This window comes from Vicugna pacos, chromosome 2 (assembly GCF_048564905.1).
Source record: "Vicugna pacos chromosome 2, VicPac4, whole genome shotgun sequence".
NCBI classification, from domain to species: Eukaryota; Metazoa; Chordata; class Mammalia; order Artiodactyla; family Camelidae; genus Vicugna; species Vicugna pacos.
Genome location: NC_132988.1, coordinates 11,040,031 through 11,055,551, shown reverse-complemented (window position 1 = coordinate 11,055,551; position 15,521 = coordinate 11,040,031). Strand labels below are relative to the sequence as shown.

Sequence of the window (15,521 nt, the reverse complement as noted above, 5' to 3'; positions counted from 1 at the left end):
GATACAGGGAACTCTCAGTAGTATCTTTATAACTTCTCTGCAAATAAAAAAATTATTCTGAAATTAAAATTTTCTTAAAAAAATAAAAGCGAAAAAATTAAAGTTTTCAAATTATGTTTCCAGACTTAACTGACATTAGATTCAAACCTCATGTAGCTATGCCAATCTTAATAACAAAAGACAATTCAGTTTTGTTTTTGTCTCGGGGGCAATTTTGTATATGATCTCATTTGACACTTACCGCAGCTTTATGATATAAAGAGAGTGAATTGGGAAGGAAAATATTTCCAGTCCAAAGTCTCTTCCATGTTAGGTCATTTTCCCTAAGTCACACTTTAACTATTTGCCCCTGAGGATTTGAAAGAGGCCACTTTCATCCCAAAGTGGAATCTGCCCTCCTCTGTTTATTCAGGGAGAGTCAACATGTGGGTTGATTTAGAGAGGATTCCCATCTATCTCAGGTTACCTCATGCTTTTAAGTCACCAGCAGAAGAAAACCTGGGTGCAGAGCTGGGGGATGGGAGGCAGGGCCAAGAATACTGGATTTGGGATTTGGAAAAGACAGTTTTGACCCAGTTATACTCTTGATTAAATGTCATGATCTGAATTTATCTGTTTGGATTTCCAGATATTTTTAGTGAAAATTGGGACGAACAAGAGCTTGAAACAGCACCAGTCAACCTTCCCAAAATGCTTTCAAACCTGACGCAGAGGCGTGTTCTACAAGCCAGCAGTCAAATCTGGTATCAGTGCTTGTAACAGGCCACGGCTACAGGGCCATTCAGGCCAAAGCTCATGTTTACAAGGCCAGTCACTGTCTATCTTGTTTGTTCTTTTTCCTTCTTAAAGAAGAAAACGGCAGTAGTCTACTTGCATGCAGCTCATTATTGGAGAGTGGTTATGATTTAGGTGCACTTTGATGGGGTCAATTAATTCTCTGATAATTCCTGTGTCCCAGAGTAATTTCCGACTCTCTCTCTCTCAAGGATCAGTATTATCAAAATTATGCTCTCAGATTTAAAATGCACAAGCTCTGGAACCAAATAATATTCACTTTATGTCTTGGGTTCAAAAGGAAATCAAAGGAAGTTACAAAATACTCAGATTGCAAGTATAACGAGGACCTTAGCAGTGCTTATTCAGGCATTTGTGCTAAAGGATCAGTTTTATTAAATTTTTAATCAGTCACAGACCTGTTAGATTATAAAATGCAATAAAAATGATGACTAGTAAGATAAAATGTTAAAAAGCAAGCATATACAAAATATAGGCCCCTATTTTTGTTATTAGATTCCAATGACATATAATTACATTTGAATAAATATAATCATCATATACATAATACAGGGGAGATGTTTCTACACGCTAATTCTCAATCTTTTTACTTATCTTAATGCTGACTGGAAACACAGAATTTGGGGATCAGCATTCTGAGTAACACTGATTTATAGCACAATGACATTTACATAATTTAAAAATACATAAAACAAAAACACCAATCCATGATTTATAAGAATATGCACAAATAAGGAAACACTCATCAAATCTGTTACAATGATTGTTTATTAAGGGATTCTTAAAGGGAAGAAAAGAAAATTTGAATAGAAGAGACTCGATCGATGAAGAGTGACCCAGCACAGACGAACGTGAATATAGTGTGTTAAAAGTATGATTAACACAAGTTCTGCCTCTGGACACACACACACACACACACACACACAAGGAAACGGTATATGAAACAGTCTTTCCCACACTCTTGGTCTCTTTGTCATTAACTTAGTATTTTCCATCTACATGAACTCATACCACCACCAAGTCTCTTTTCTCCATTCTTTTTGAGCTGCATCAAACTGATAAGAAATCATCAGTAGATTTATCTTCTCCAGGGTTAAATGTGCACTTTGTTTTTCACTCTGGTCATCTGAATACGCCGTGGATAGCTGCTATATATACTTTGGCTTGTTTATTACTGGTCAGAGTTAAGAGTTAAAGACATTTAGGTCTTGTAAGTTCTCAAATACATTGTCTGTACTTGCATGTCTTCATTTCCCACTCACTCTCAACCTCCTCGTGAATCTGGAACATGATCCTTAAAGCAAAACTACTGAACGTAAGAAGAATTTTTTAAAACCAAAGCTACAGCACTTCAGAAGTATATTTGAAAATCTCGACAGTTGTCCAGTAAATGATTACTCCTGCCTGCTAGATTAAAGAACTCTGCCCTGTAGTTCGTGACCTGAAGTCATGGTATCAGTGCCTTGTACCAGCACCTTCCTTTTTGGAAGCTTCTCTCTGCGAGTTTTTTCAAAGTGTGTGACCATGCACATTTGCTTTGTATTCAGCCTCCCTCTTTTGCAGTGACCTGAGTTTCATGTGCCCAGGAAAGGAAAGAGAAGTGCTAGGTAATAGTTACCTGTGATTTGAGCTGTGCAGAAAAGTAATCTGTCTCTACGAGGCTCCAAGCTCACTGTTTCACTTAAAAGTAGATTTTTTAAAAGTTGATTTCTCAAGATAAGCCTTTCAATTTCTAGTTTATTTGTAGAGATATGATCCAATTGAGTTTGGAAGTATATCTCTTACTCTATTTCTTAAGTTATAGCCCTTCAAGGTTCACCACTGAATATGAATAACTAAACAAGTAAAATTTTGATGCTCCTCTGTGCACTTCTACCTCACTGGGGTTTAAAATTAACTGCAAAACTAATAACGTACTCATTATAACAAATCAAACAATGGAGGGGTGTAGAAAGAGGATGTTAGAAGTCCCTCCCTAGCAATGCTGGATTACCCAACACTCAGACCATTTATGTGCTCTGGACACCCACAAAAACAGGGACCTCCAAAATGTTTATGAAAGAATGTTAAAACTGCTATTTTAGAAGAAGCAATGGAAAAGTGGTCACAGGAAAAATTAGAGACTTTTGGACTTATATTTATTTTGTGCTTAGTATTTTTATTAACTTTTATAGATCAGTTGGGGACTCTATATTTATAAACACATTTCATAGATCAAATATGTACAAATACTGCATTTATGTCAAGTTTATATTTTGTTCAAAATGCATATGTATAGATACTTTTAACATAGTTATCATTGTAGAATTGCTTTTCCATTTTTAAATCTTACTTATTACTTTGTAAATATTTCTTTGTCCGTACAGAGATATTATGCTTATGATGTAATCATTGCATTCTTTTCCATTGTACTAGTAAACCACCTTGCTTGTCCATTCTTCCACTGTTAAATACTTTCTAAATGTCCCGCTGTTGTTAAGTATATGACTGTATTTGTATTTCTATACATAGCTATTTTCTTTTTAAAAATAATTTTCTTGGGATATATCACTGGAGTGATACTGCATCAAAACTTAATGAATATTTACATAACTCTCCCTGTCTATGACCAAATTGCTCACCCAAAGGATTTTATAGATCCTCAGAGGATAGACATATGCATTTTGAGTTTAGAAGTAGTTTGGAGTATGAGGTGGGAACAGATAAGGTTGGAGGCAAGATAAAAAACAAGAAGGAGGCGTTTGTCGCTATCTTGGCAAGATGCTATAGATCCCAACTAGAATGGTGGCAGTGGGTAAGGAAACGGAAGTGAATACAATAAATGTTTAGGTGGTGGATTTGACAGGCTTAATGACATGGGGAGGGAGGAATAAAAAAGAATAATTCCTGTTTTTTTGAAACTTGAGAACTGGATGGAATTGAACAGTATTGGGGGTGGTATAGCTCAGTGGTAGAACTCATGCTTAGCATGTGTGAGGTCCCAGGTTCAATCCCCAATTCCTCCATTAAAATTTTTTTTTAACTAAAAATTTTTTATAAAAAACTCACAGACATAGCAAACAAACTTATGGTTACCAGGGGAGAAAGGGGGTGGGAAGGGATAAATTGGGAGTTCTAGATTTGCAGATACTAACCACTATATATAAAATAGATAAACAACAAGTTTATAATACATAGCACAGGGAACTATATTCCATATCTTGTAGTAACATATAATGAAAAAGAATATAAAAAGGAATACGTGTATGTACATGTATGACTGAAACATGATGCTGTACACCAGAAACTGGCACAACATTGTAAACTGGCTATACTTCAATAAAAATAAAATAAAATAAAATAAAGGAACAGTATTGGGAAAAAGGAGGATACTACTATGAGCAGCACAGTGACTAGTACAATGAAGGTGTCAATACGTGTTGGTTGAATGACTGCCTCATGCATCCATGAATGAATGAGTGCTATAGACAATGAGAATCAGTGTTTCTATTTTCTCAACGCCTCACAGGTTTTGGGCTGTATTCCTAGAAGCCGACTTATTGTTTTTTAATCTCCTCAATAGGATGCTTTTAAAATCAGGACTCATGAGAACGAGGAAGCGAGAGAATTAGGAAGGAAATGGTGACAAGGAAAGGAATCCAATGCTGATGCTCAGGACTTCGGAGCAACCAGATCCTCCCCTCACAGAATTAGTCAATTACTCTACAAGATCAACCGTCTGCCAGCTTTTGTAGACTCAGCTATTCCTCACAGACAGTTGGCGATTCCTGGTCTCTGGCTACTGAAGTAATGGCTTCATTCTGCTCACCTCTTTGTTCCCCAGTGAGGGTCTGAGCAGGTGGTTCCCTGGAGCTCTCTGCTCTGAGTTACAGTCCTCTCTGAGCGCCCACATATGGCCACAGGATCCCAGAGCTAAAAGGCTTTGTTGGGAGAATCCCCAAACAGCCTTACGTCTCCAGCTGCACTTCGGGTACCATGAACCTTGGTAATGTGATTATGACTTGTGCTTACATTTTTATATCAAATTTTGTTAGTTTGGCTGACTGTATTTTTCTGTATTTGTCTTATAACCCCTGGAGGTCAAAAGCCATGATTTCTCTTTCCTTTATAACTGCCCAAGAGTCAGGTATAATGTTTAGCACCAAGTATAATGTTTAGCATCAGCAACTACTGATGATTGCCCAACAGTAATTACAAAATCAAAGGAAAGTGATGATTTTTAACAGCCAGTAAAAGGTACCGTGTGTCTGGTCTTAGGAAACAAAATGTTTATTGAAATGGTATGTAGATAAATTATCACCAGCATAAAACCATTAGTGGAGTTTTCAACATAGGTTCTTTTTACTCTTAAGATGAAGTGAGGCCTTGCAAGTCCATTGTTCTGTAGGAAAAATACTATATTTCTCTGTTCAGATAAAGTTCTTTAAAAAAAAGGAAATCACTTTTGAAATGGTCTTTTATATGTCTCCAACCTATGACCAAAACAAAAAAATATATTAAAAAGATATAATTCTCTCTACTGATAAAATAACTAAATATGAATGATTTAGGGGTAATAAGTGTGGGAAAATACTTAGGCATTTGAAATGCCTAGAATTTTCTCCTACTTTATTAGTACACACTAAAATATTTACAAAATAATCTTAAAAATGACCAAAACAAAATGACGTATGATCATTGAAACGAAAACTATCATGACAATTTTATTACATATTTAGGAAATAAGCTAAAATATGATCTCATCAAAGAAGTAAATGTTAACTCTGCATTCAGTAATTTGGGAATATGGTCCAAAGTGAGTTTTAGTTGCCATTTCAAGGCTAATTATCCTTCATAAAAGACTTAAAATTAATATACATACAGTAAGAGAAAACGGGAAGAAAATTTCAGGAAAGTTTCTGAAACTTTGTGGGTTAACAGCAATAAAGAGCTAATTCTCAGGGCAAAACAATTTATTTTCTATTTTCTATTGTTCTATTTCAACATGGTGTTCTGGTCCAACCTGTTTGGATCCCCCAAGGTTATACTGCTGTCCTTCTTTGATGGCGATTCTGTTATACGGGATTAACTTCATGGTGGTTTTCTTCATGGAGTACCACCGAGATTTCCAAGTGGCCCAAATAATGCCATTATCATAACCATTCGGAGTAGATGCTTTGGAGTAAGTGCCACCTAAAACAAATTGTAGATGGACATATCAGTGCTCTTGAATCGCCTCACCTCTGAAAGTCCGTCAAGAACCATCATGAAGTCCGTTGTCACTTACATCAAATTTATAGTGTTATATACTAACTGAAAATGTCCTTAAAGACTCCTAAATTCTCAGTTTATAAGTGGGATAAACTTAATGTTAAACAAACATGTATGTCTGTGTTGTGCTTTCTGGTCACATTCATACTTTAAATGTATTCACTCTCAACAGGGCTAGAACCCCAAATTTCCCCAAGTGGTCTCTCTCCCTAAGCTTAGCCACCCTGAATTCAGCTATTATGAACCATCTTTCCGGAAGCAGATTAAAATGGCAGAAGTTGTCATTCCTCATTGGGGTGGGGGTCTCTCAGGTCATCTGAAAATACAGTTTTACTAGAAAATATGCTGGGCTTTAGAAAATGGTTCTGAAATGTTAGTTTATATCCCATTATAAAGTGGAGATGAGGTTGATGTGCCGTATTGTTCCTGGCTGCTAGATCTCAAGTAATTTTGGAAGGGATTGTCAAGAGTCCAGGACTAGAGTATACCACAGGCTATCAACACGTCTACTCTGGATTCTGTGGATCAGGCATTTTGCCTGAGAGCTTCTTCTAATTCTAATTGGTCTATTGGTGCAAAGATAACTTAGGTTTCAAAAAAAATGTGAAAACCAAAGGGTAAATTTAAGTAGTTTTTAAGAGGATTTCAAGACACCTCTTGCACAAATGAACTTATGTATAAGACAGAAACAGACTCATAGACATAGAGAACAAACATGGTCACCAGAGGGGAAGGAGGGTGGGAAAGGATAAATTGGGAGTTCGAGACTTGCAGATATAACTACTATATATAAAATAGATAACTAGTTTCTACTGTATAGCACAGGGAACTATATTCAGTATCTTGTAGTAACCTATAATGAAAAAGAATATGAAAACAAACATATGCATATGTATGTATGACTGAAATATTATGCTATGCACCAGAAATTGACACATTGTAACTGATTAAACTTCAATGAAAAAAAAAAAGACATCCCTTGGCTGGGACAGTGCCTTCAGGAGGTAAGATGCTCATAATGGATGAAGGCTTCCCCACGCATAACTGCTAAGTAGCAACAGTAGTTTTTCCTAAGTAAAACTAGTGTCCAGAACTACTCCAGCCTTAGAGCAAACTTAAGCTTGCTATCCCCCCATCCTAAAATAAGTGCTTACACTCCCCAGGCTGAACTCCTCTCCTCTCAAGCTCTCGTGGACCCCCGCCCTTATCAATTCATCCCTCCTCTTCACATCATTCCACCAGACACCTACTCATTGCTCACCAGTTGTATCTGACACATAGCTCCTGGGAAGCTGAGCTGGGCTAATGTATTAACAGGCATAAACATGTAATGTTTGTCCATCCAGATCATATAGATGGTAAGTCTAGAGGAGACACCGTTACCCGAAGTATCAACTCTGATGGTGGTAGTTTCAGGCACAATGAGAACCACTGGATAGTTTGCAGCAGCAGGTGGATTTCTCACAAAGGGGCCAATTTGAGGTATAAGCTAGCATTATCCAATTCTGGCTTAAACTAAAGAACTATATCATAAGCCCCCGGCATCCTTACTAATTATTTCTCATTTCCTTATATTTATGTCTTATCTTCTCTAAAAATACAGACTATACACGAATTCATATGTTTGAAGACGAAAGCCATACCTTGGTAATAAACGCCGTTGAGGTGGCCAGCATGACACTTGTTCATCCACCAACCAGACCCATCCTGTTCAGCACAGTTGCCTTCAAACTTATCATTGTCGTTGTCCCAGGTACTGAACTGCATGCCATTGTGGGATGTGTAAAACTTGTCACTAGAATCCTCGCCAAAATCGAAGCCATCAAATGCATCTCCGGCATCTCCACCAATGAAGTAGGCATACTTCATGCGGTATTTGTCACTCTCAGGACCCACACTGAATGTGGAATAGTCCGCAGTGCTGCAAAGAAGAGAACAGACACCTTAGACCCTGAACCTCAGAAGGCGTCTCAGAAGTTCCCCCTTTCACAGGACAATTGTTGGTTTTTGACTCTGCTCCTTAAGTCTGACATGTGTTCACTGAATAAAATTTTCTGCAAATCTGGCAAAGGACAATGGTTGTGTGAACCAGTGGGTAGGTCTTCAGAACCACCCAGGATGGGTCTAGAAGCCTTCAGGAAATCCCAGGGAAAACTAAAAACTTCAGCCATTTGAATGTCTTCTGCCTATAGGAGCCAAATATCCAATCCAGACATGTGGATGGATCTGACTAACTTTATATTTTCCACTTTTATCTCAGTGTTGAACTTGTACACACCCAGTTCCAATAAACAGCATTCATTATCTGACAGTGAGTGACCATTAATTAATGCAGCCCCCTTGAAGAAGCGATGGTTCCATTAGCCACGTGTACCCTCTAAAGGATGAGGTCCTAAAGGGGTTTATCTTCACCAAGGCAGTGGGGCAGTGTCAAGAAGGAGGATCACATAAAAGAAGTGGTCCCTGTGTGACCCACAAAACATGAGCTGCAGGATCAGAGAGAGATTCTCCTTCGGGAAAAAAAAAATTGCAAATGGGGCCAGAATTCTATGGAGTACAGGGAAGAATGGGCCTTAGTGCATGAACAGAGATTTGTAGAAAACATTTAGCTGCCTTCCTGATCTCCAATACTTGGGAAATGGGAAATGTTCCCACAGGAGAAGGTCTACTGACTATGGTACTTTCTGGTTAAACATTTAGAAAGTAAAAATACATGTTTGGACATAGACTGTATTTCATCAATGTTATAAATGTAACAAGAGGGTTGGATATTGTTTAGAATTTTAATCGGGTATACAGCAGTCAAAGTGCCCAGGCAGCTTTGAGCGTAGAAGAAGCTCTATCCAGCTCACCAAAGAAGCTGGCTGATTTAATTTTAAGGTCCCTCCTGGATTTGACTGCCTAAGTGGTTATTAAAGCACTGGGACATCTAAAGGCACTAGATTCACCCTTAAACCAGGGTAATGGTTAAGAGACTGTAAAGTTAAACGATCTGAGTTTAAATCCAGTCTACCATATACCAGTGATGCGACCTTGGAAAAGTTAATCTGCAAAATGGGATTAATAATAGTTCCTGCCTCATGAACTATTTGGAGTCGATTAAATTTATTTCATGCTTAATTTCTGGTACCTATTAAATGCTCAGGAAATGTCAGCTGTTATTTTGTATGGTTCCAGAATACGTGGATCGTACCAAAACTCTCAGATCCTGCCTGGATAGGACCCACTACCTTGGACTGCTCAAGAGCCGAACTGACCTCCAGGGAACCTGGCTGGATATGCTCTTGGCATTTGTCAGACTGTCTTTCCCACTGGTCTCCTGATAGCTGGAAAGTGGACACTCCAGACCGTCTCTACAACAAAACGTTAGAAATCCTTTCTAACAGTACCTGGTTTTGCCGCTCCAGTCTTCCAGCTCCACTCTTAATACATACGGGATGGTAGACTGTGTGCTTATCAAATGAATCTTCTCATTACCCAGCCAAAATTCTGTATTTCCGGTAGGAGACAGATGTCCAAATCCTTCTTTATACTGAATCCAGTTTCTATTGAAATCCTCACTGCCATCAAGCCTCTAATTGCACAATTGCACGGGCCAAAGGAGAGAGTGGATTGTCAGTGCACATAAAGAAAACATTATAAACATTTTGTCCAAAATACGGCGGGTATGATTTCATCATTTACGAAGTGACCTTGGGCTAGCTGCCTCGGGTTTCTCACCCGGCAAACCCGGAATAATGGTGCTTACTCCGTAGGGTTGTTGCAGTGATTGCACCGGAGACTGTGAAACGACTTAAAAGAGTGCCTGGCACGTGGCAAATTAAATTCTTGTGACGGGCAGCCCTATGTGTTGATGTACCCGCCTAGTTCTCTGTCTGGTTCTTTGTCACTATGATATCATGATTCCATGCCGTCATGAATCCGCAACAGCAGTGCCAGCGTAGGTGCCAGAGCGCCAAGCACAGACAGAATCCTGACTGAATCCTGACTCTGTTACTTATCAGTTATGTGACGGGGGCAAGTTACTTAGCCTCTTGTGCCTACATTTCCCCCTCTGCAAACAGAGATAAGAGGGAAGAACTATCACAAAGAGAAGTTGCGAGGGTTAGTTGAGTTAATGTTCACAAGTTGCTTAGAAAATTATCTGGCATATAGCAGAATGACGTGGGTTTTTGTTTGTTTGCTTGCTTATTTTGGGGGGCGGTAATTAGGTTTGAGTTTATTTATTACCATTTTAGTGGAGGTACTGAGGATTGAACCCAGGACCTCGTGCATGCTCAGCAGGCACTCTCCCACTGAGCTTTACCCTCCCTCCGGGTTTTTATTAAATATACTTGGTGAGGGAAAAAAATACCTTCTGAAACACAGTCCATCCATTTCCAGATCCATCAATTTCACAGTAGACTAAGAACTGCTGCTTAGCTTTCAGAGGTTTGATAAAGTAAAGCCCACTGTTTCTGGCCCCCTTATTGGCAATGTCTTGACAATCTGAAAAAGAATGCATTTTTATGGTGGCTTGAAATCCAGGTCAGACTATGCCAGCCTTGAAAATGAAATTTTCAACATGGTGCAAACTATTCCTTTCCCAAGATATAATATAATCCCAAGATAGATATAATAGTTTTCTTACTTCTCACATCATCATTCCTTTCAAACTATTTTCAGCTACTCAAGAAAAGTCGAAGCAATTAGAGTGTTTAGATTTAATGGCTAGACATTTCCCAATGTATGTGTATACATTCCAATACGTATAATCTCCTTTACTTTTTATGTTTGCTTGGATGAACTTAAGCCCAATATAAACCTTTCACTTACCTTTCCCTGTTGTATCATATATTTTTACTGTATCTTGGCAAGGCTCCTGACACTTTGCTTCAAGCTGGACCACCTTCTGTTTCAGGTTAATGATTTTTTGGTTATTTGAATTATATATTTCCTGCAAAAATCTACAAGCAGAAGAATAAGATAATAGAGTGTTTCTCTCAGAGGAATCATTCTGCATTTTCTTTTTAAAATACACCACTTGATTTTTCTCAAGAATTAGTTCCTGATAAATTACTCCATTGTTGGAAAAAATGTAAAATGATGTTACTAAAATGAGGTAAATTCTAAGGTTTTTGGGAAAGAAAATAACAAGGTCATTGTCCATGAACGATATCCTTGTAAGTGATCATTCTGATTTTTATCTTTTGCATAAAGGGCAGCAGATAACGACATCCTTGAGCAATCAGCCTGATTCACAGTAAGAGCACTTAGTGATTATTGTTAGGACAGAATATCCTTAGAGAAGGAAAGGCCCTTCAGGAATTCACGTGTGTCGAAGCATTATTCCTTTTCCCTGGTGGGTTTACTGAAGATCTGTTTATGGACTTCAATCTATAACTTACATGGGAAAAGTATCTGGGGCATTACCTTATGTAAAATTAAACAAAAAACATTTCCCCTTTCTTCTTGATGTTTCTATTTACACAGCTTCAGAAAAAGGCTGGGGGGGGGGTGCAAAAAATCCTACTTTTGTAGTTTCTCACAGGATTGCTTGTACATATTCAAACATGATAGAAAACGATCTACAGAGCATAGACTGTTATTTCTTTCTTTGAGGTACAGGATAGGCAGACTATACGACCACTTTTTTCCTCTTCTGCACCTTAGATAATTTTTCCGTCAGCTTCAATGATGGGCAATAAGAATGTAAATTATAATGCTAATAGTAATCACAATAATAATAAGAATTGTCTTCTGATATAAAAAAGAGGCTAAGTTCCTCCTGGGCCACCTCTCCTCAGCCACCACTTACTTCAATTTCTTATGCTTCTTTGAGAACAATTTAGGGGGAAAAAATTGAGGAAGAAAATAAAACCAAATCCGAGACTGTATGTTCAGAAAGTCTATGAATCCCTGGGAATTTGTTAACAGAGACATTTTACTTTCAGGAGAAGGAAGGAGACCATGTAATTGCAGGTTCCATGGTTAACATGTAGCTTTACAATGTTTGTTACACTTATCTCTTAAGGCACTTTTTTTTTCTCTGCTCTGCCTCCAGTATAATTTACTTTTGCAGACAAGATCCTCCCTATGTCTCTGCCTGCAATTTCTTATCACCCATTTGTTGACATTCTTATAAAAAGAGTTTTATTTTCAACACCCAAATTCCCATCAATTCAAATTTAGCTGTAAGACAGGTGGGGCTAAGGGGGAATATTTTGGTAAATATAGTCTTAAAGCATTTGAAGACATCTAAAACATCTTTCATCCACATGATTATTAAAAGCAATTACAACCCAATACAATTCATATTGCCTAAAAACTCCCATTTCTACGGTGTTCAAGGTGGCCAGGCATCACGCCTATTAGATATTACAAGTAAAAAAATAAAAAATCAAAAGATTACTGAAAGTTGGAATATTGAATAAACACTAGATCAGTCTTGGAGAGCAAATTAAAACCAAAAAATGCCTACCGAATAGTTGATTCATGTGTGGAAATCAATGTCTCGTATTTCATAATTTCTTCCATCATTTTCTTGAAATCCTTGGTAGCACTCTCTATCCTATCTGTAATATGGGGTCAGAGATATAAAAATACTTAAGCAAACAGAACTGCTAAAACCACAGCAAAAGAACTTCACAGATGATTCTCCCAGTCAGGGGTGGTTAGAGTCTCACTTGGCTTTGACGGCTCGGCAGGGTTATAACTGACTTGGATGGCTTTGATCAGCTCTCTGGCCTCTGTCGTTTTGTTCTCAACATGATGTAGGATGTCTTCCAAAGTCTGCAGATCCTTGTCCACGCTGTTTTGGTAAGTAGCCAGGAAATCCGCAATGCCACAGGTAGTCGGGCAGAAACTACCCTGAAAATACAACAACAGCATGCTTTAAAATCTTGACAAAAAGCTACATAAAATCCACCAGTAAAAAAAAAAATATATATATATATATATATGTATATATATATATATATATATATAAAACCTGGACTGTTTTTTTTTTAATGTCTAAAATGCCAAATGGTCTTTGCTAGAGAATTCCTTTTATTCCTCCACCCCTGTCCAGTTCAAACACAGCCAGAAACGAACAAAAAAACGACTTACAAATCTTTCATCTAAGATGCAGCAGTTGTCCCGGGTAGCGACATACTAGAGGAGGAAAACACAGACATGTCACTGGTTTATTGTATCTTTTCTTAAATTTCAGCTTTCCATTGGCAACAAATACGTTCTGTAAACAGCACACTTACTGCCAGGCATGTTGAAGGGAGCAATGAAAGAGTGCAGAACCAGAGGACTAAACTCCGGGGGTGCGAGGACAGACTCATGATGTCGGGGGTGCCCGGTGCTCCGAGCCCTGTATGTCAGAACTGTGGCCTCTTGGGTTCCTACTGTCCCTTTATTTAAGCCCAGAGGACGGCAGGACTGCCAGTGGCTGGGGCTGATCACGTGGCCTTCTTCCCAGGAGGGCGGGATGTCCTTCCTGGCTCTTTTTCCTCATCTTGGCCCCCAACCAATGTTCCGTCAGGTTCCCAGATTTTGCACACAGGTATCAGCTCCTCCTCTTTGGCTCAGCTCAACCTTTCTCCTCGAAGTCAAACCCATCAGCAAAGGCTAGTGAAGATTAGCCATGGCTATGAGGAGGGAGGGGCGCGTGGGAGGCTGTGTGATGCAACCACTTCCAGGACAGGGACTGGGGAGCAAACACAGCCAGCTGACCTCGACCAGAACAAACCCGCCCCAACCTTAAGATGGAGCCTGGTGCTGTAACCCAAATTACCCAAATTACCGCAAGTCCTTTCTTAGGCCAGGGATGAGGCAACATCATTATTTTTAACCTGTGGCTGTGGCAGGTGAAAACATTGCCTTCTACCAGGTCTAAGTCAGGATTGCCGGGAATGAATGACACTGGAAATATACCCCTGCCCCTCTGTGTTGACCATTTGCTTTTTTTTAATTGAAATACACTTGACATATAACAGTGTGTTAGTTTCAAATGTACAACATAATGATTTGATAGTTCTATGTATTAAACAGTGATCACTACAACACATCTAGTTAACACCTGTCACCACACACAGTTATAAAATACTTTTTTTTCTTGTGATGTGAACTATTAAAATCTACTCTTTTAGTAACTTTAAAATATGCAAAACAATATTATTAATTATAATTACCATGCTGTATGTTACAACCCAGGACTGACTTATTTATTTTTTAATTGAAGTACAGTCAGTTACAATGTGTCAATTTCTGGTGTACAGCACAATGTTTTAGTCATACATATACATACATGTATTTGTTTTCATATTCTTTTCCATTACAGGTTACTACAAGATACTGAATATAATTCTCTGTGCTATACAGTAGGACCTTGCTGTTTATTTATTTTGTATATATAGGAGTTAGTATCTGCAAATATCAAATTCCCAATTTATCCCTTCCCATCCCCTTGTGTTTTTCCTTTTATGCTGCTTCCTCCACCTGGATTGTCTTCACACACATGCCTGCATCTGTGGCTGTCAGAATCCTACACAACCTTAAGGTCTTGTTACATGATTCCTACTTCCTCCAAAACCAGAACTCAGGCAGCCAGCTTTACCTCCTCCATAGCATCTGCAGTGACCTCGTATTATATATGCCCATGCTTCATCCTCCTCGTTAGAAGGTAAACTTATTTCGCAATATGTGACACTACAATGGTTTGATGGCACTGAATGGAGCTGGGCTGGAAGTAAGCCTTTAAAGTTTACATTTCTAATTGCTCTCAAAACTTCCAAGTTGCAAAAAAGACAAAAAAAAAAAAGACTTCAGCAAGGGTAATTATGTAGAGGTAAATGAATAATCAATCAGAAAGTAGTTATTGGTAAGGTGGGTGTGTAAAAATTACTAGTTAAAAATCAATAGCTATCTTCTATAAAAGCAACAACCAGCTAAAATATATAATGGAAGAAAAAAATTGCACTTATAACTTCAAACACATGCACACAACTAGATAAAATACCTAAGGAAAAATTTAACAAGAAATAGGCAGGATTGATACTATTAAAAATTCCACTGTAAAATGATTATGAATCAATAAAAATGTAAAAAAAAAAAATTCCAAACAATGCTATCAAGATCTAATATAAGAACTGGAAAAGATAAAAATCACACTCAATTTCTAAATAAAAAGAATCAATAAAAATGCCAATTATTTCCATGATACTTCAGGACTATATTGACATTCCAACAAAAATATGAAAAATATTTTTTCTTCTTTCTCTTTCTTTCTTTTTTTTAAGAATTACATAAGCTGTTTCTAAAGCTCCAATACAAAGAAGAGAAAATTATCTTGGCAAATTCTAAACAAGAAGAAGGAAAATGAGGGAAAAAATTTCCCAAATATTAAAATATTAGAAATCCATAACTTTTTAAACAACAGAATACTGGTTCATAGTAGGTAGAAAAATAAACATTATTAAGATATAGACCTTAATATATTTTTGTGT

At 37.8% G+C, this 15,521-nt stretch overlaps 1 protein-coding gene across 2 annotated transcripts; it reads right to left on the bottom strand.

Annotated features, from left to right (window-relative positions):
* Positions 1 to 5,045: 5,045 nt before the first annotated feature.
* Positions 5,046 to 13,556, bottom strand: FGG (fibrinogen gamma chain). Of its 2 annotated transcripts, XM_006213177.3 has the most exons (10): positions 13,281 to 13,556; positions 13,135 to 13,179; positions 12,711 to 12,894; positions 12,506 to 12,599; positions 10,861 to 10,991; positions 10,400 to 10,533; positions 9,435 to 9,619; positions 7,689 to 7,966; positions 5,798 to 5,967; positions 5,046 to 5,267 (listed from the first exon to the last, which is right to left on the bottom strand). In XM_006213177.3, exons 1-10 carry the CDS (start codon positions 13,356 to 13,358, stop codon positions 5,253 to 5,255), a joined length of 1,314 nt encoding a protein of 437 aa, XP_006213239.1. In that variant the 5' UTR covers positions 13,359 to 13,556; the 3' UTR covers positions 5,046 to 5,252. The 2 variants fall into 2 exon arrangements, with proteins under 2 accessions (XP_006213239.1, XP_015102489.1); XM_015247003.3 differs by lacking the exon at positions 5,046 to 5,267 and having other exon boundaries at positions 5,477 to 5,967; positions 13,281 to 13,408.
* Between the last annotated feature and the right edge of the window lie 1,965 nt (positions 13,557 to 15,521).

Excerpts from the sequence above, each read along its gene's own strand:
- FGG (XM_015247003.3), bottom strand. The coding sequence starts at position 13,358 with ATGAGTCTGTCCTCGCACCCCCGGAGTTTAGTCCTCTGGTTCTGCACT. Across the intron at positions 12,895-13,134 it reads GCATCTTAGATGAAAGATTT|GGTAGTTTCTGCCCGACTAC; the intron begins GTAAGTCGTTTT and ends TTGTATTTTCAG. Across the intron at positions 5,968-7,688 it reads CAACGGCGTTTATTACCAAG|GTGGCACTTACTCCAAAGCA; the intron begins GTATGGCTTTCG and ends AATTTGTTTTAG.